Below are 20035 nucleotides of genomic sequence, written 5' to 3' on the forward strand. Positions count from 1 at the left end.
TTGGCCAAGTTGAAATAACCATATTCTAAAACAGTTGGCATTATATTTAAGGTGCAAAAAAATATTCATAATGGCTCCCCCACCAGCAAATTTATTGTATGGAAATACCACCCCTCACATTCCAACTCTGTGTGTACATACATGAACACACAGAAGCAATTACATGCATAAAAATTAAAATACCATTGCTTACACTAGTGAAAAGCAGAAAACATAAATTTTCAACAAAATCTGAATGGTTAAAGACATCATAGTAGATCAAATCTGATGGAATACGGGGCAACTGCTCAATGATTATTCTGAAGAATTTGTAGCAATATGCAGTTTTTGTGGAGTTTTTTGGTAGAGGAAGAAAACTCGAAATCAAATCTACCCTCTGATTCTAACCATGAAAATATGATATTTTGCATGTGGACAAAGATTTTAAATGATCATAGAAAAGTTTAAGGGTCCCCACCCCTTTGGGAATCAATTAACAGTATTTGGGTAATTAAAAACAAAAATAAGAAACAGAACACCTTTTGGCAGGCACTAGGTAAAATCGAGAAAAAAGACTGTAGGTTGCTCTGTCCTAACTAAAACGGGTACTGCAGACATGGGGTGATCCCAAGGACCATGCAGTGTTGCACCTGAGCCCTGACTTTGTACCACATGGAGAAAGTCCAGAGCAATGAGTGGGAGATAGTCCAAGTCCCTCTGGGCCAAGGGCTATCCTTCATGTCATCTCAAAACTATACACACATGCTCTACATTCCATGTATCTATTAGGGCATCAAAGTCCCAGACAGCATATCTTTAAATCATTGGATCCCAAAGGGAAACCAAAATTGCATGAGAAGGGAAAATACCACACTGTGGGAAAAATAACCATTTTTGTAAGTCTTTATTTTTTAGTTGCTCCTCCCATAGTAATGCACTGAAAGGCATAACAGTTTATATTGTACAAAGCATTGGAAGAAAGTACCTCAACTTGCCGATTATTTCAAAATGAGATTACAAACAAAAAGAAAACAAATCTGGTTCCTCGATAAAGGGCAAAATAACTGAATACAGTCTGTTATTTACGTCTCTCTTTTAACATAAGGTCTGGAACACTTCATTTTACAAATAGGATTAACATGAACATAACAACGCACAAGCTTGCAGACAACCAGCATAAAATATGGGGTACAGTTTTTAATCAGGAGAATCATGCTTTCATGAAAGAAATTATAATCGTTTATACAATTGAATCAATTTCAGTATTACAAAAACTAAGTTGCATCTATTCGTATTTAGCTCATTAAGAAGGAAAACAAAACAACAACAAAAAAAGGAATGTTAAGAAAAGCCAAACACCATTTGGCACTCCCATACACAGGTCGAGTCACCTTGGTCCTTGTGCCTCGGACGTCAGAAAGTAGTGGCTGACTGGAACAGTGCTATTTTAATCAACAAACAATAGTTTGCCAACAAATAAATACATGATACACGCAACACACAAAAAAAATTAAACATTAAAAAAACAGTGACATGATTGTCTAAAATTAAGATGTTATTACAAGGATTTGGCAAACCTTCTATTAGCGTAGTGGTACAGCGGTACTGGTGATGAACAGGTTACTTCACTGACTTAACCTCTTTGAGCATTGAACATCCATAGTTTACAATATACACATACCCTTGTTCCCTCGTTTTAAACAATGTACTTAAAGAAGGCAAAAGTTAATGGGAAAAAAATACTCCCTGTTATCAGTTTCTATAATAATCAAGTGTGCATTTCATCCAACTACTTCTGTCTTCGAAGGGTTAAATTACATAAAACTTTAACAAAGCAAGAAAATTAAATCTGTAATTAAAAGCAACTGTTCCCAATCATGTGTCAGGTGATCTTGTACAAAAAAGAATTCAGTTTCTATGGAGTGTTCATTCGTATCAATGCTGCCATCTTAACTACTCCTCTCACCCACCCACTCCCAGGGGCAAGGTGAACGGGAAGACGCCTTCTGCCCAGCAAGTTTTTCATTTTTATTGAATCATTTTAAGTCGCATCGATCCTCCAGAAGTCAGCAGCTGCCTTTGCTGTGCAAAACAAAATATCGAGAATAAATAGTTTCTTTTTCTTTCTTTCTTTTTTTTTTTAATCATTCAGTTTAAGGTCCCCAGACTTTACATGAGTGACCCTTCAGGTTTATAAGGCATTCTGCTCAGCAGTCTTTTAAATAGTCCTATGTGAAAAAGCCATGCTACCGTTGGACTTGGTCCCATTCTGGTCGACCTTGGGAATGTCATACGTGGCTTATGGACTGGATAGCACTGGATTCCGCCGCAGCCCTGGCCATACTGTGCCACACGTTGGAAGAATTGTGGGATGAAGAATGGAGGGACTCCTTGTCGGACAATGACAACATCATAGCATATGCCTGAGGTAAAAAGGAGAGACTCGGTAAATGGCATTTGAAACACACCACTTTTTGTTCGAAGGATATCTTTGGTGAATGTTACAAAGAGAAGGGACCCTGAGAAGGAGCATCCCTCATGGGTGTGTTTGGAAGAGTGTGGGACATTTTCTTGTGTTATAATGACATGGAGTTACTGCTGGCCTTCATGGCCTCGGGGCCACAAAAGTGACACAATCTGCAGAACAAAAAAATTAATGACCCAACCTCGAGAATGACAACAGTGCCCCCATTAAGAAATAGGAGTCATCCCCCTCCCCGACCATAACTATAATAACTATCCATCCGCTGTTTATGTACATGTTCAACTCACCCAAAATATTACTGAATGCTTACAACTGAAACTGCAAATACAAATAAGAGACAGGCCTGCCTTGACAGTACTGTGGTCCAGAGGAAACAGTCCCACGGACTCCTGCACTGGATAATTGAGAGCCCTGAAGATGAAATGACTCGCCCAAGGTCACTCACCTAGAGGGTAGGAGGCATAAGTAAAACTTATTTCTGCCCAGCTTTAAATGCTTTGTGTACTTCCCCTCCACGCTTGAAGTATTCAATGCTGACACTCAAAGACCTTGAAAGTCGAGGTAAATCAAGTCGGTTCTACCAAAAAATGAAACAAAGCACAAGACCCAACAAAGTTCTAACCCCTGTGCTCCAGTATCTGCCAGCAGAAGGTGCACAGGGGTGCTCTGTGGAGAAGTGCTCTTTCTTCCTTATTATCACGTCAAAGTCTAAATAACTGTTCAGAGAATCTCCCCATTTGCTGCCAAGTAAAATATTCAAATGAAATGTTTGGTCTTGACTTAGTAGTGAACTTTTCACTGTTGATTTGTTGGTCTCATCCACTGCTAAACTTGCTTGTCAAAATGCTGCTGAAGAGGAATCATTAAAGTCCTGCCAAAGACATTCCACCGTCGGTAAACAAAGACAAAATGCCTCCGTTGTTAAGCAGAATTTCATCTCTGGGAGTCGTGCTGAGACATGTGGCCAGTCTGTGGTTTCTTCCGTAATCATGGCATTCAGTTAGAAAATCTGCTCTCGCAGACTGATTTTGATTTGCTGGGTCATTGCTCTCAATGTACACATTTGACATTTATGTATGCTATTTGCCTTCTGGACCTCCACAAAATCTCAGCAGACATGTTACAAATATTTCTTAAGCATCTACTCTATGCCAGGCACTGTGCTAGGTCCCAGGGAATCAAGGATAAATAACATAGAGTCTTTGTCCTCTGTAGGGTTTAAAGTGTGGGGGAAGTGAGCATTGAACTTTATTCCAATTAAATACCCACATTTAGAGATCAAGATGAACACTATTCTGAAATGGTTTTAACAAAACTCATTCTTTTTTTTTTAAACTCATTCTGATATGTGGAAAAATAAAAGGGATTACAAGAAAAAAAAATTGAAATCCTGAGGGTTTTTTGATTTTTTTAAATTTACTTTTGCCTGCGTTGGGTCTTCATTGCGGCGCACAGGCTTTCTCTAGTTGCGGCGAGCAGGGCCTACTCTTCCTTGTGGTGCGCGGGCTTCTCATTGTGGTGGCCTCTCTTGTTGCGGAGCGCGGGCTCTAGGCGCGTGAGCTTCAGTAGCTGTGGCTGGCGGGCTTAGTTGCTCTGAGGATTGTGGGATCTTCCCAGATGAGGGCTTGAACCCATGTCCCCTACATTGGCAGGAGGATTCTTAACCAGTGTGCCACCAGGGAAGTCCTGAAATCCTGAGTTTTAATCCTGGCTTTTAACCTGCCTCTATTCAGCTAGCTGCGTGACCTTGGGCAACTTGCTTAATCTTTCAGGGTTACTTCCCTCATATGAGATGTGGATAATAATAACAAAAACTTAGCTCCAATGGTTGTGGAGGAACCACAAGTACTTACTTACATAAAGTGCTTAGCTTAGTGTTACTGATGTAAATAGTACCTGTTATCATGAAACTAATTTTTGTAGGATAGGGTTTTTCAGGGAAAACTCTATACAGAAGGCAGCCACTGTTGTATTGGTCAACTATTTTGGATTCAATCACTATAAAAATCACAGAGTAAATATATGAGTTGTGAGTAAAGCATATGAATCTATTCAGGTTCTAGAAAATGATAAATATGGAATGTCTGCCTTTTGGTAATCAAAGGAAATAAACATTTTCATGCACAAGGATCAGGGCTGAGCACATAACTGACAGTTAATGACAACTGAATGAATGAATAAAGTCTCATGAAACAAAGTCAGTTTGCAAAAAGGCACGACCATCTTCAGATTGATATATATATATATGACATTATCAAGTAATAATAAAAATATGAGGTAAAATTGCAAAATGCAAGTATTTCTTGTGAAGGTAATTGTTAGCCCAGCTGGGCCGGGACTTTATATATCAAAATGCTGGTACTGAAATACATCATTTCCATTATCTTTAAGTTCCCAGGACCCTTTGCTTTCTATCACTGTGACAGTTTCAGGAATTTTTAGGTATTGTGCCTTATAATGTCATAATTTGGGGTGGATTAATTAAAAGAAATTTTAGAAAAAGAAAGAAAAGCTGGCTCCCCCAGTTTCTCTGATCCACTAGCAAGGAAGAATGGGAAATCAAGAGTTAAAAAAATATATTAGACACTTCTTACGGCTGTCTCCACATGAAAATGAGATGTCTTCTCTGGCTGGTTTACTTTTAATGTTAGAAAATGAAAAATTCATTTTTATCCTCATTCAATGATAGAGCAGGAAGGGATATTAGACATCTTCTCCACTCACCCCACTTTACAATGAGGAAATGATACCCATAGTTGTGAAGTGATGTTCTCAAGCTCATGCAGCTAGGCAACTCCAGAGTTGAGGCTGGGTGCTTTCACTTCAATTCAGAAAGAACATTTATGTTGCCTATTACCATACATGATATCTTAAGACTTTTTATTGACTTTACTGATATTTTCAAATTTGTATTATCCCACTGGAATGTTTTCCCCACTTTAGTTGCGATATGACCACATTTGCTGTTTAGACCAGTGCAAAACATCTCATCCAAATAAGAAATTTCCAAATGTAGGAGTTAATATGGTCACATGGTTTGATATGTCAGGCCACCGTTAAAATGAACTCTGGATCAAACAATTAGACCAAAGTGACCAACAGATATAATAACAGAAAGTTTCTTTTTTCTTTCTAAAGAAAGAAATGGACCTGAATAAACAACCTGGTTGAGTGCAGATGTCAAGTAGAAAGGACTGACTTCCCTTTTTTGTGAAAAAAGAACTGAGGCTATGTTCAGTGGTAGTTATAGATCCTTAAATGGATTTATTTTGGTTACCATAGTGCTGATAGATTGCTATAGATCTCAATGAACTTGGGTACCACTCATTCATTCATTCATTCATTCATTCAATAAAAATCGATAGGGTAGGGCTTCCCTGGTGGCGCAGTGGTTGAGAGTCCGCCTGCCGATGCAGGGGACACGGGTTCGTGCCCCGATCCCGGAAGATCCCACATGCCGCGGAGCGGCTGGGCCCGCGAGCCATGGCCGCGGAGCCTGTGTGTCCGGAGCCTGTGCTCCGCAACGGGAGAGGCCACAGCAGTGAGAGGCCCGCGTACAGGAAAAAAAAAAAAAAAAAAAAAAAAAAAAAAAATCGATATGGTTTATTTCCAGGTTTGCCATTAAGTTGCTACAGACTTTTGGCAATTCATTTCATCTCTGACCCTCTGTTTACTCCTAAATTCTATCATTAGATGACTTGTTTATTAATTATGTACAGTAAGAAACAAAAATAGAGGACAGAATTCACTTTCCAACAATCTCAAAATGCAATTAGGTTGACAAAAATTATAGACACGAAGCATTAGAAAATAATTCTGAAGTAATATACAAATAGGTGCAAGCAAACATTATGGACCATCTATACAAAGGCAATGTAATTGCAAAGGAAAGGGAAGATTATTGGAGGTCAGGGTTTGACACAGAAATTTCTGTGCAGAATCCAGTCATATTAATTGCTGTAGGGGTTGACTATTTTGGATTCGGTCATAGACAAAGATTTGAACGTTTTGAGTAAGGCACCTGAGCCTGCTCAGATTCTAGAACATTGCAAAAAGTATCTGCCTTTGGTGTCAAAGACACAATGTCATCAGGATGCTATAATGCAGGAAAGTATGTACCTGTGATTTGGACTTTCTGTGTAACGGCTGTTTAAGTTCCTCTGGCACATGGGAAGCACTGAAAGAAGACACCTCAGCTTCAGTATATTGATTATCTTCCATTTTCCTCATTTTGAGGCTATCTGTGAAGTGCCTTATATGATCTAGAGCAGAAAGTCCAGTTTTATATTCTTCCTCTTTATACCTAAAATGAACCAATGGGAAAGCACAGAGGTTTTTTTCTTTTTTTCTTTTTCAGTTTGATATCCAACCAAATCACTTTTCATTTGAGTCTATACACTTGTCAGACATATTATATTTGCAGTAGAAAGTAGCCTGCATCAATTCTTGGGTTCTCTAAAAAGCTTACAAATATTCTATCTTATAAATATATTTCTTTTCAGATTTTTCCTGACTAAAGCAAGAGTATATTTGAGATAAAGAATTAAAGTCAATGACATGGGAAGTCAGCAATGCAGTGGAGACAGAATTCATATGTTTATAATTTCCATTTAAAATAAAGCCAGTTACGATTATACTCGTTTGGCACCAATTATCCATATGAAAATATAATATTCCCATCAATTTAACTATTGGGCTAATTTTTTCCATTTAAATATCTATCATCTATATAGATTCCAAATATATCAAGTAAGGTGAAATTTATCTCAATGATATTTGAATAATAACACACCAGATAAATTGAATAAATTAGATAATGTTGAAATCTCTATTTTTCTTTGAGTAGAAATAGGTAGAGTCTAAATAAGTGATTGTGTACTTGTGTAGCTTTCATTTACCCTTCCTTCCTCAGGTTAATCAGAGTTCCACAAATACTGATGTATTTTTATGCTTGTGGATTATGTTGATTGCCACTTTGTTTCCATCTTTTAAAAATTAATCCACTGTGTATGCCTTGCTAATTCAAGTTTAGTTTTTATAATTTATTGTTCGCAAATTGCTTATCACCTGGAATAGTGCACTAATGGAAGAACAGAGCAGCAGGAATTGTAACCCTATGTGGATCTACTCTTGCTTCTCACCTCATTGGGGACGTCTTGCAACTCATCTCCAGGGTGCTGGTGTCTTCATAGTCATCCTCATGGTTTCCTTCATGTAAATTACTTGTCCCTGGTTCCTTTCCTGTTTTCCCAGTAATATCATTGTCTTCATCCTCCTCATCTAACAACACCTCGTCTTCCACCTCTTCATCATCCAGTAAGTCTGAATTTTGACTGGTCACCAAAGCCTTTTCATCTTTAAAGTGACTGCCATTCATTCTTTCAAAAGCATAAAAAAGAAAGAGGTTCAATTACTGGTATCATTTTTAAATGTGCAGTTAGCTCTATTATCACGTCTTCCTAGCAACAATTTAATTTTCAACATTTCTAGAGCAAATTTTTTATTGTTTATGCTTTATGGCAACCATGGGAAAACAATGTAACCTCACAAATGAGAAAATGAAGAAAAAAAATAATTGTGTGATTATTCGGATTATAAATAGAGCCTCTGGTCGAACTGGGAAAACAATCTCAGTCTCCTATTTCTTATCAGGCCTTTGCTTGATAAATGATATTGTTATATAGGATATAAAAAGCACACAAAAGTTTTCTCTAAGTAAAGTTACCTAATTACCATATAAGTATGCACCATTTAAAAGAATAGATTTCTGGAAAACTCATACCCCTGAGCAACATTGCCAAAGCTTCAATACACATGTTTCAAGTGAATCTAAGAGTTCAAAGAAAATGTTAAAATAGCTGCCAAGGACTAACCAGTATTTGCTATTTCTAGGTGACATTGGTGGGTATATGGCACTTAAGCACTCTACTGAGACTTGAAAGTGTTTGAGTGCTCATTTATTCGTACTTTGTTCAAATTATCCTGGATGATCTGAATGTAAAAAAATTCCTTGTTTCCCAGGATAACGTTGGGGTGGGAAATGATATAAAAATGTAATTGTACAAATATATTTTGAAGCTTACTTAGCAAGTGTGTATAACATAATGATGCAAAAGAAGGCTATTATATTTAAAAAGTCATCTGTAATATTTTAGTCGGTGGTGGCAAGGATTGCAATATGTGATTTGAACGTTTAATTATAAAAGAAAAACTTAATAACAGAAGTCCCTGTTGAAAACTTTTGAGGGCATTTATGAAACTAGGATAAGCTTTTCGGGTTTTAAAGTAAACATTAAAATATGTGTAACTTGAATTTAAGTTTCATTGTAAGATTTTAAAGTTGAAACTGTTATAAAACAATTATAAATGTTTTGAATCTCTCCTCCTAACTTCCTCCTTTTAAAGATATATGATCAGGGAAGTTAAGGCACTTGCCCAAGTACAGAAAGCTTGATAGAAATTAAATCATCCTAGGCATCCAGGTGTCCTGATTCCTGGGCCATTCAGAATCTTTCAATTTTGTCTCGCTCTTTTACCTATTTACTAATTCAGAAAACTTGCTGAGACTGCTAAATTATTGTTACAGTCATGTACAATTTTCACATTTAATGTAACTATTTTTGAGATTATGGAAAATCAGGTATCAGCGATAGACCCCCATCACTTTCCCACATTAAAAAAAATGAGTATAATTTAATACTTAGATTTCTCAGGGCAAAAAAACACATAAATAAAACAATTGTGGATGTGACAGATGCACACAGTAAAAATTCATTTGACCAGAAAAAGTCATATCATCATTAAGTTTTTTTATACAATCCGTCTCTTAACCTCTTTTATCAAAGAATGATGAAAACATGTTTTGCACAGACATAAATTATTAGTTTCCAGTTACACTGCCAACTTGCTAGCTTGAATGGATCGAAATTGTTGTTTTAAAGAAATGAAAGAAAAAGTAAAAGAACAAAAGAGTGCATGGATGAAAACCAAAAGTAACAAAGCCAACGTGATTAAGAAAACCTATTTGTTAATTATGCTTTCAAATGTGGCAATTTATGGGGGTTAAATTATTCATCAAAAGTAGTCTGATAGGAGTTGAGGGGAGAAAAGTTGGATGACTCAGTCTTCTTACTTCTATGCTGTTTAGACATGTTGAAGCCAGATGTTGCAGCTTTATGGTTCACAAATCTCCAGCTAAGGGCTCGAAATCTGAATAGGAGTCTCAGAACACAAATGGTGCTTTTTGTTCACTATTTCTTATTTGTATCATGTAACTATCATTAACAAAATGTCAAAATTATCAAAAGATCATGACTGTCTTTCTTACTTGTCCTTAGTACTTTGTACTTCTGATATCTGCCTCCTCACCTCTCTCTCTCTCTCTCTCTCTCTCTCTCTCTCTCTCTCTCACACACACACACACACACACACACACACGCACGAGCAAGCAGAGGGAAAGACATCCAACTGCACAAAGTTATAGTTTTATCAGACTTCTGAGAGGCTGGGAAGAGTCATGCAATAGCAGATATTCTCTCCTTGTTCCCGTAGAAACAATTTTATACAAGTTGAAGAACAGAGTGGTCAAATATTTTTATGTTATCTTGGAAAATAATGTTTATTTGATACTTGCCTTAATGGAAAAAAGTACCTAGAACAATTAACTTTGACTTTTAATAGCATCAAAAACAGAAAACACTAACAATAACACTTGCATGATAAAAAGTCATGGAACTTTCATTAATTTCCTGTTACATTAAAAGGTACATTGCAGCATCCTAATTTAATAGGCCATTGGATAGTTATATTCAGAACAACATAGTTCTCAATATCAGATATTTAATTGTAACTTATAGATAAGAAAAATTAAACCCAGTAGTTTGGGTAAAATAATGTTTCATTTACATCACATAAAATGTAAAATCTAGATAAGTATTCATTATCATTATCAGCATCATTAAAAGTTTTTCTAGGGCCTCCCTGGTGGCGCAGTGGTTAAGAGTCCGCCTGCCGATGCAGGGGATACGGGTTCGTGCCCCGGTCTGGGAGGATCCCATATGCCGCGGAGCGGCTGGGCCCGTGAGCCATGGCCGCTGGGCCTGCACATCCGGAGCCTGTGCTCCGCAACGGGAGAGGCCACAACAGTGAGAGGCCAGCATACCGCAAAAAGAAAAAAAAAAAAAAAAAAAAAGTTTTTCTATATGAATTAAGCCATATGTGCTTGATGTTGATAATGACAAGAGGGAACCAGTGCACCTTAAAAACAAAGATGATTATACCCACCGAAACAAACATGCTAGAATTAAATGAGGTTGCACCTGAGAGCATATAAGGAAGGGATAGAATCTTATTCAGAAGTCACAAACGTTTCTAAAAAGATATTTGGATGACATTCAATAAGTATTTTATATGTAGATATATACAGTATGTATAAATATATACAGATACATATACATACAGATATATATATAGTCGTATAATATACATAGTCATATACCCTCTGTATACATGATATATCATATGATCTATAATAGTAACCACTGTTAGCCAGTGATTCAACTGAACTCCTGTGGTGGCTTTCCCTTCTAGTTGGAAAGTTTTTTTTGTTTGTTTGTTTGTTTTTTTTGCGGGCCTCTCACTGTTGTGCCCTCTCCCATCGCGGAGCACAGGCTCCGGACGCGCAGGCTCAGCAGCCATGGCTCACGGGCCCAGCCGCTCCGCGGCATGTGGGATCTTCCCGGACCGGGGCACGAACCCATGTCCCCTGCATCGACAGGCGGACTCTCAACCACTGCGCCACCAGGGAAGCCATAGTTGGAAAGTTTTGATAAAATACTCTAATTAGCTATCAAGAGAGGCAGAACAGAACGGTGGTAAAAGCCTGGGCTCTGGAACCACAGAGCCCAGCTGAATCCCATTTATTACTTAGGTGACCTTGGGCAAGTTATTTAACCTTCGATGTCTCCATTCCTGCACTGATAAAATTATAAAACAGTAGTCGCTATCTCATAGGGTTATTAGGGTAATTAAGTTAACTAATAATATAAAGTGCTTAGAAGACCATTTGGTATTTAATCTGCACTAAATAAATACCAGCCATTGGTGGCAGGAGTAAAGTAGTGTCACAAGAGTGAGCGCTGCAAATGTATTTGAAAACGTTCATTTGTGAAATCATCGACTTTAAAGAGGAAAAAACAAGCTTTACCTCTCTTCTGTGTTCCTGGGAGACTGGCTGCTATGGTTGCTATTACCGATGAAATTTCGAATTTCTGTGAAGTAAGCATCTTCCTTGTCATCGAGAATCGCACCTGTACTTTCCAGTTCAGAATGAGGCGACGATGTGGCCGTACCTGAGGGGAGAGAAAGCCTTTTGTGAAAAAGACTATTATTTATAGGGCAACTTATTCTGAATCTCATACCTTCTTCATTTGATCAGTGTTGTTTCCTAAAACAGGCTTTTTCAAATATTAATAATGATAACTTTAGGAGGTCAAGGTCTTCCCAATTTTACCACAGTACCCATGCCAGTGAGTAATGGGGACTATTTTGAACCGTTGAAATAGTGAGATACAGTCACCCAAAGATGCCACTTCTCCCACTAGCTTCCTCCTTTTCCCACTGTGACATGGGAACATTTTAATTTGTAGAATGAGAATATGGGGTGAGGCAAATTATAGAGAGGTCTTACATACATTCTGCAGAAGAAACTGTATACCTGGTTGCAGTCAATATGTATTTATTGCCCCTGTGCTAAAGTATGTTATCAAATAAAGACTGAACACATGCTGGAAATACTGCATTTTGATTTGGTGGATTAAGCCGTGGGTAGACTCAGGACACACCAGTCGAGAGACAGTTGTGGTATAGTATTAAGAGGACAATATTGAGTCTGTGGATTACAGAATGATTGTCAGCTTCCTTACCTATAAAATTAGAATCAAAATACCTGTATCACAGATTATTCCAAAGTTTCCATAAATTTACGAATTATAAACACTTTATAACATGTGGTCAAACTTTATACTAACATTTGCTTCATGCTGTTTAGCGTGCCCACAAAATATCTACAGTTTAATAGTTCATCACAATAGTCTAGATGACAAAAACAAGAGGTTAGAACACCCCTCAGCTTAACAAAGTTATAACCTGGACCAACAAACAAGCATTCAAATTTGACACATTAAATCTTTAACTTATTTATTTTCTGAAATAATTTTGACTAGAAAAATTATAGTGGTATACTGTAAGAAAGTGTAGCCACTTTTGTGTATTGGATTAGACTTCTGCCTCTAAAAGCCAATATTTTAAAACAATGATCATTAGATTTTTGGCTTTAAGGGAAACGAACAGTATATAGTTCATTCAAAATCATAAGCAATGTTCCTGTACAATAGAGGATGGATTAATAATAAAATAATTTCCTTCAGTAAAGATTACTACTTTGTATAAACCCAACTTTTCTCTGTTCTTAAAATCCTTTTCAGGAGCTGCGTGCACAACCCCTCTCCTCACTTCTAAGTCATTTGCTTAATTCTCTAGAAACAAATTATGGCTACATAAGTTGGTTTCACACACATATGCCAGCTGCTAAACATTCGTTAATGGTTTATTATCTAAGTATTAGAAGCCAAAGGCAAGAAAACCTACCTTGTCTTCTGCTAACTATGCACTGGTACGTCTGGATTAAGGGAAGTCTAGTTTTTTGCCACTTTTAACTTAATTCTACATTGGAATTTGTGACCCAAACCACACACCACTATCATTTGCTACGGGCTACTCTGATCATGTTGACAGTCTTCTATCACTCATCTCTAAACAAGGTCCACTGGAGAGGTCCTCTGAACTGCAGGCCTTCTGCAAAAGCAGCCATGGTTTCTAGGTTAATACTCAGAGCGTGGTATTCTGAGGCTCCACTGTGGTCATCCTGCCAGGCTGGGGGCCACATTCCGTGCCAATAGATGGAAATATTGTTCTCTGCAATTTAGGAAATCTTGGTTCATCAGTCTCCGGTGAGTTCGGGTCATGGTTCTCTTTGCTTGAGATTGCCCACTGAGATGGATCCAGGAGAAAATAAAATCATCCAAATAAAGCTCTGAGTTGTATATTATTCAACGATCACATCATTCACTTCATTCAAAAATCTCAAGGGAAACGTGCTGCAAATTTGCACAACAGGATCTGATTCTCATGTCAAAGTGGAACAAAAGAATGATCACAGCTGTCTTTTAAAATAAGAAAAATAAGCTACCGTCTCCTCCTCAAAACACAATTGATGACCTACCAGACATGTTCCCATTCTCGTGCTTCTTTAGATGTCTGTCTAAGTTGGTTTGTTGACCAAAACACCTATCACATAAGTGACACTTAAAGGGTTTCTCCTTATTGTGGATGTTGCGAACATGCCGCTGCAGGTTAGAAGATATGCTGAATGACCTGTCACAGTACTTGCATCTGAAAAACAAACACAGAACAAATATTCACAAGCAAATCAAAAGATATTTCTCAAGACAAGCAAACCAGATCTCCAAAATTATCACCCATAAAACAACACTGTAGAGAAGATTACTATCCACACAGCCAAAATTTCAATTCCAATAAATAGACTTTGATTGCATTAAAGATTTTCATGACTTCATAAAAAACCATAATAAAATACTTCATAAAACACCATAATAAAATCACAAGTTTATGAAGGTAATCAGTTCTAATACTTCAAGTAAAGCTCACAAAATTAAAAACATCAAGAAATAGTAGTTTTGTTTTATCTTCTGCTTAGGACAATACAATTAAATCTTCTGTAAACAAACATGAAACAGATTCACATATTGTTCAAACAAAGTAAAAAGATCATTTTTTAATTCAAAACTTCTGAGCCTGATTAAATACTTTCTTAGTAAATTCACTTTCTCAATTGCTAATCCTGAAGGAGAAATTCTGTTATCTTCTCCAAAATAACAATAAAGGTTCCAAACTCTTAAAACTGGGGCAATGTAATAGTTTAGTCTGATAGCAAAGATACTGATTTTCATAATCTATAGTTATTAGGGCCCCCCAAAGCCTTTATTGTGTTAACATTTAAACCATCACAAAAGAAAGAGTACCACTAAATTCTCCTTTCCGGATAAAAACACAAGGTCTTTGCTAACCCTCCTCTCTCTGGATTCCTCCCAGTTTTCCACTTTTATTTTTCCTAGAGTCTGTGGCAGTTCTGAACCAGGTCAGTTTTTTTAGGAAAGCACATATTATTGCCTGGCTAATTGTTTCTGCCTTCCATGATATTTAAGATAAAAAATCATAAATTACTGAAGTTCTCTTTCAGTCACAAAATAAAAATGTAACCTCCCACCCTCTCCCCTTCCCACCAGCTCTTATGGTGAGGAAGAAAAGTGATAACTGACAAGATTTTCTCCTCTGGCATTTTAAAGAGTGCATTGTCTGTTTATATGATTTTTTTTGTACGTGTGTTGCGTAAAAGGAAAAATCAACTTTCTTTAGATAACTTTCAAGTGAAAATTTCTAACTTAGCAGCCAAAAAATCTGAAACTCATTCTTCCATGTGTGAAGGGCCCTTCTCCCACTTCTGAATGCAGGCTCAGCAGTTCGAGGGACTCTACATCAGAAACTACCTCACTCCATTCAAAGTGTTTGGGCTTTATGGCTGTCTCTACATGATGCCAGATGTCTAGTTAGTTTAGTGGGGAAATAAATCTGTTAAACTAGTTACTTTGTCATAGTATCAGTAAACCAACTCAAGGCCTGATTTAATTTCCCTCCTAAAAAACCATTCTGGCATCAGGAGGTTCCTCAAATTTAAATTAATAATATTAATTTTAAAATGGGTAAAATCCCACATTGATAGTAGTTGCAAAATTTAAGCCTCTGCTTTTGAAAATATATATATATGGATATATATGGACTCTTGGCTTTCTTTGAACTTCCAAGGCCCACTGCAATGAGGACCATCATACAGTTAGCACAGTTGTGTTGTCCTAAGCAGAATAACCTAGGAAACACTGATAGAGAAAACTTACACTCCCATCAAACTTTTTAGAAAAATTTTCACTCAAAATATTTTCTGCACATATCATGAGGAAGAGAGATTTTGTCTTTGACATGCTTCCAACTGTCTGCTTATAGGCACAGAAGCTGTAAATCCAATAAATATCATCCACTCTAATATAATCAGTCAATAAGGAAGTTTTAACCAAAAACCATCTGTTACTTTGTATCTTTCCTCTGCTAATATCTTGGCCAAATGTCTGAGTGCTCCTAAATAATAATCATTCCATTCTATTCCAGTAAATTAGTTGGTGGCCAAGAAACAGCTCAATTCAGAGCCTAAGTTTCAGAAATTCTAAAGAGGAGTACATAACACACTCGTGAGCATACACGATTAAGCTTTCCTGGTTACTGGATGTAAACACAGGAGTCAAGGGAGCCTTTCAGATCATGGTATGAGATTAAAAACGCTGACTTGAGAGTTCCAGAACTGGGTTTTAATTTTGGGTCTATTAATACCAGACTTTACAGAAGGCAATTAGCATCTGTGGATCTAAATTTTTTTACTTATAAAACAGAAGAGCTGGACAAATAACTGTTTAAGGTCTTCAGCTATGAAAAATTCTGGTTTGCATTTTTAAAAATATACGTACAATAATAGCACCATTTACAGGGTAGAATGAAACCACTTAATTCAGGTACAAAAAAAGAGTAAAATGAGCATGGTATTATAGTTGCATACCAGACCCTTGGCCATAACAAAATGTAAGTGTGGAAATCTTTCCTCCACTTAAGCAGAATTCCTTGGATATGACATTTTCTCAAAAAAGGGAAATCATCTAACACTTCCCATTTTTATATCTCTCTGAGACCTACTATATCAAGCACATTCTATCACATATAAAGTCACTTATAAATATCACTTATGATTAGTGATTTATAAAACATGTAGGAAAGCAAAGAATTTAAGAAAATACTTTATTATTTTCTGAGTTTAAGTCCCTCCAGTTTTCTCCTAAAATTTCTCCTAAAATTTGAACAATCTTCAAATGAACATTGGTCTGCCCATTTTCTTATCCTCGTATGTAAAAAAGTCTTTGAAAGCTTTATTTTAATGACAAAAACATTCAGACAAAAATAAGTTTACACATATGCAATGCATAAGAATTTCAAAGCAAAATAAAATTACAATATTACTTAAGGTAAATAACATTCATTCTTTAAAGAAATATTCATGAGTACCTAATACTGTGTGCAAGGCATTACACATTCAACAATGTAGGTGATATTTTAAAACTGGAATGGAGAATTGTGGTTAGTTTCATTTGTTAGTAAACAATAATATTAAAATTAAACACAGGTGCCATGTGTCATATGGCTAATTTTGACACTTAAGAGAATAAGCTAAGAAGCACTTGAGAAATTGTTGACAGAATTGCTCTCTTCCTATAATATATTCTATTTTATCTGTTCTACCCCTAGCTCCCTTTTCTTCCTCCTCTCCAGGTTTAAAATTTATTCTTTAAACCTCCTAATGGGACCTGTAGACATTGACTTAGCTGTACTGGGGAAACAAAGATATATCCGGGTTGTTAATTCCTAGCAGAGATTTAAGGCTTGGAAGAGGGAGGCTGCAAGATTATGATTACTGTCAATTAAAATGGCATGAATCACTGAGGAGAGAGAGCACTTAATTTTAAAAATGGCTGACAGTTCTTAAACACTTATTCTATACTAGACACTGTTAGAACTTTTAAACTGAGGTATAAGAAGATGATTCAAGAAATTAGGACTTTTCTAAATTTTAACCCCATCCATTAGTTACTTCTTCTTTGACTCAAACTTGAACAGACATACATTCAGACATTCACAAAAATAGCCTCTTTTAAAATTGTGGCAATGAGCCTACTTTATTACAATATTTATCAAGATATTTAGTAAAAATCATTGTCAAACCTGTAAGGCTGCTCTCCTGTGTGGGTTCTCAAGTGCCGTGTTAGGTTCGCAGATCTTGGAAAAATCTTGCCACAGTATCTATTATGAAAACATGTTTATAAGAGAAAGTCAGCACAATTGACTGTATTCCACTCAAGCTGCATAGAAGCCAGATGCTTATTCCTGAATTAATTAATCTTGCATGGAACTCACATGTCTTTGGTATTTAAAATTTGCAACAAAGCCATTCTACAGATATAAATAACTCTACAAATAAAGACTGCGTTATGAGATCCGGTTGAATTTGCTCATGCATAAGCAAGCAGTTTATGAAAACAGACTTGAGTTTTGATGACCCCCATGCTCCTCTTTTATTAACTCTGTATCTTTACATTCACAAAACTGAACCAGACAAGGGGATTAAAAAATGACAAGAGCCTGTGATTCTGGGTTGATGTAAACAGATTTCAAATGTTTCAACTCATTTTACATGTTAGGCACAGTGACAACTCTCTGTACATTGAGAGGTATCAGATCAGACAAGATTCTAAGACCTCATCCATCAAGGTATGTTCCTATAAAAGCTTTTCTGGAAAGAAAGTGACACATTTACCAAACAGCAGATAAACTGATATGCCTGAGTCAGATGCCACAAATTTCTGAAGACAATTCAGAAATTGTAAGTATGATTTATTAAAAAAGAAAACAGAAACTAAAAAAGAGCTTTACTGTACTACTGATGAGTAACAAGAAACTTATTAACTAGTTTTCTTCACTTATCGACCTTATTTGTCCTTCATTAATAGCCTTATTCTTCAATGCCATGACAATTAATAAATATATGCTTGAGGACAGTAGTATTATACCTTTGGATGAAAATAATTAACTGTGAAAGAAAATTCATAAATATCAAAGTGAAACAAGTAGATAGCACTTGGACCATTTCCAACCTCATTTATCACAACCAAATGGCCTGTGTTAAAATTTTCATTTAATAATAATTTTGTAAACCATTATTTTTATATCCCACTAAATAAAGAGTACTTTGAAGTGCCTGAGATCTATCATGGTTGCTATTAATCATCCAATCAAGAATAATTTCCAAAACAAACAGCAGGGCCTTTTGAAATCAGAGGGGAGATTTTTGGAAAGCAGGCCATGATTAACTTTGCAGTTACCTGCAGGTATAGCGTTCCTTTCCTTTCCGCAGGAGGTTCTCTGGCAGGGCATTGGGAGGAGCTCTGAAGTTAAACATGGAGGGAACCGACTGTAGAAGTTCACTGGCCTCAGGTTTCAGGGCACTGAAGCTCTCCAACTTCTCCGCCATGTTTTCAATGGCTGACATCTGCAAGGCAAAAGCACAAGACCATGAAGGATGGGGCAGACATCCTTCCTTCTGTAATCATCTCTAGCAAACCAAGAACAGATTAATAAGAGGGAAGCATCAAATCTGCTGAATGCAAGGGGCTGTAGAAAGAGATTGTAGTGTCCAAATATTAAACAAATGAGAGAATTCACTGATCTTAAAGATAACAAAGGTAGAATCAAGCTTACAAAGTGCCAAGTGAACTTTTCCATAAGCCCTTAGTTAGACCATTTTGTAATAAGTTGATATACAATTGAGCAATGAAATACATGAGAGAGAATAAAACTGTTAGATTTTTTATTAAATTAAGAGACAGCATTAGTATCATGCTATCAACAATCACCAGGCCCACCTGTGAATGACTGCAGGAAGGAAGAAATTAATACATCTCCTCCAGAGGCTGACTGGAACCAGGAAATATTTGACTTTACTCCCTCCCTTTTTAGTATAAAAGAAGCTTGAATCTAACTCTGGCAAGATGGTTCTTTGGGACACAAGTCCACCATCTTCTCGGTCTGTGAGATTTCCAAATAAACAGCAAAAAAATAGTAAACTGGAAATTATAGCAAGGGATCCTGTATGCCTTGTCTAGGTAATAAAAACCATAGGAAGTAGGGAGTCCCATGAAAAGAACTCACAGCATGAAAAACATCAGGTGTTCCAAAGTTATAGCTTTAGTCAAATGTATGTAATGCAGAAAGAAAAAATTAAATGTGTAAACAGTGCTTTATGTTAAATTAATATCTGGATATACTAGATTTTTAAGTGTGATTATGTACAAAGAATTTTGGTGAAATATTCATTTGTCCTGGACAAAGATTAAGTTGAAATGACAGTTCATGATATATTATCATAACTTCACATAACCTGTCATGGGCATTGTAAGTAAGACCAAACTCTTAGAGCAGTATTCTTGAAGAAAAACTATGCTGCCTGGTTCTTCCCCTCAAATAACCTAATTTATTTTGCTTATAATCTTCAAGTTTTTTGTCTACCTGCACACGTATTCGACAGAGTCATAAACAGAGGGTGGCATTTACATTCAAAGGCAGCTTGATCCTTACTGTCTATAGTTAGACAGACTCTCTCACCTTTCCTTCAACTCTCCCAAAATGTTGTTTCCCCCATGCTCACATTTTATTTGGAAGCTGCTTCCTACTGAATTTTTAAGAAGAAAAAGCAAACTCTCAGGCCATCTTGTAAAATCAACTCACCCATTGTTTATTTGGTTCTCAGGGTACTATGCCACTGGAGAACTCACAAAGCTGTTT

At 36.6% G+C, this 20035-nt stretch overlaps 1 protein-coding gene across 9 annotated transcripts in view; it reads right to left on the bottom strand.

Moving 5' to 3' along the window:
- Positions 1–849: 849 nt before the first annotated feature.
- The window catches only part of MECOM (MDS1 and EVI1 complex locus), a 169211-nt gene continuing 150025 nt past the window's right edge, over positions 850–20035 (bottom strand). For all 9 annotated transcript variants that reach the window (XM_060099104.1, XM_060099100.1, XM_060099098.1 and 6 more), the window contains 7 exons: positions 18577–18743; positions 17420–17497; positions 13746–13915; positions 11670–11814; positions 7606–7842; positions 6584–6767; positions 850–2402 (listed from right to left, as the gene is read on the bottom strand). In XM_060099104.1, the coding sequence (XP_059955087.1) occupies positions 2268–2402; positions 6584–6767; positions 7606–7842; positions 11670–11814; positions 13746–13915; positions 17420–17497; positions 18577–18743 (1116 nt within the window). In that variant the 3' untranslated portion in view covers positions 850–2267. The remainder of the gene's footprint in view (positions 2403–6583; positions 6768–7605; positions 7843–11669; positions 11815–13745; positions 13916–17419; positions 17498–18576; positions 18744–20035) is intronic.

This window comes from Mesoplodon densirostris, chromosome 5, assembly GCF_025265405.1.
Source record: "Mesoplodon densirostris isolate mMesDen1 chromosome 5, mMesDen1 primary haplotype, whole genome shotgun sequence".
Lineage (NCBI taxonomy): Eukaryota > Metazoa > Chordata > Mammalia > Artiodactyla > Ziphiidae > Mesoplodon > Mesoplodon densirostris.